The following is a 1,252-nucleotide window of genomic DNA, read 5'->3' on the forward strand; positions in this document are numbered from 1 at the left end:
CACTATCAAACCAAATGAAATGTATTTTCACTATGTTTTATTTGAAGGCTTTTTCTGATGACGAGAAAGCTCGTGGTATGAGTAGTAGTCTGCACCACTTTATTGCCGGCTATTATTTCATCGTAGTTTTACTTGATAAGTACCGACGATGATATGTTTGTCGCCCATCATCAGAACAGACAATTTTATTTTCTTATTCAATTTATATTTTATTACCCTACATGACTAAAATAAGAGAGACATTGTTAAGTTTCGCTTCTTTGGTTACCTGCTTTCAAAGGCGATTGGTCCGCTCATCTCAGCACCTAGACATTGTCAAAAAATCGCCTCAACTGCGCATGCGAACATTATGATTGAGCCGTCTGTTCATTGACAGTCTATCATATTTGTCATGTCCTCAAAAAGGCCTACCGCTCTGAACCTACCGTATATAAGTGGTTTGCGGTTGGGTGCATATCATCAGTTTGTGCCTCTGTAGTATAACACATCTCGCCGCTATGACTTCTCTACTCGTCTTGGTTTTATTCAGTACACTGCAGGTAGGTCTTCTTTACTATTTAACTGAAAAACACATCATTTTTGCACAAGGAATTTGTTTTCCATACGATTTTGTTTCACCCTACGACGAAAGATGTAACTGTGTCAATTGTAGAAAGTGGCGCTTTATCGTTGCACCCGATTCTGATGTCACCGAACCTGGTAGAATTGGTTGCCTTATCATAAATTATGCGATTACTAATACTCGTGTTAAAAAGTTTGTTTTGCTTCAGTTGTTGCTTGAGTGCATTGTTGAAGTAAGGATTGTTCAGTTTTCACAGATGCTATCAAAAGGACACATCTATTTCATTTTATTATATGAATTACAATATAATATTTTCTATTAACTGCTTGCTGAAAAGTGTCGTTTTTCATAAAGCCCAATGTTGTTAAGACAATATTCAAATTGAATAACTTAAACACTATTAAGTAGAATGTGTGTAGAGTGCATTTGTTTTAAGAATAGTAGGCCTACAGTAATTCAAAAATGGTACCAAAATTGTCACATTTGTAAAAATTGTGAATGGATATACGATTGCATACAATGGAATGTGTATTACGTTATTTTCTACAACGAACAATGATTAACTATTATAATGTTTAGTAATAATCAGTAAATTTTACCAAAATGATTTATTTAACAAATGCATGTTGTAACTCATAGTAATATGTGTAAAAGATATGAATTGAATTTATCTTGAACATAGCTCATAAT

General features: G+C 33.9%; 1 protein-coding gene across 1 annotated transcript in view; it reads left to right on the forward strand.

Annotated features, from left to right (window-relative positions):
* Positions 1 to 455: 455 nt before the first annotated feature.
* The window catches only part of LOC117099890 (A disintegrin and metalloproteinase with thrombospondin motifs 2-like), a 10,653-nt gene continuing 9,856 nt past the window's right edge, over positions 456 to 1,252 (forward strand). The window contains exon 1 of the mRNA XM_033239413.1: positions 456 to 539. Coding sequence (XP_033095304.1) covers positions 498 to 539 — 42 coding nt within the window. The 5' untranslated portion in view covers positions 456 to 497. The remainder of the gene's footprint in view (positions 540 to 1,252) is intronic.

This window comes from Anneissia japonica, unplaced genomic scaffold, assembly GCF_011630105.1.
Source record: "Anneissia japonica isolate Jap-2015-1 unplaced genomic scaffold, ASM1163010v1 scaffold288018_len440701_cov179, whole genome shotgun sequence".
Taxonomy (NCBI): Eukaryota; Metazoa; Echinodermata; class Crinoidea; order Comatulida; family Comatulidae; genus Anneissia; species Anneissia japonica.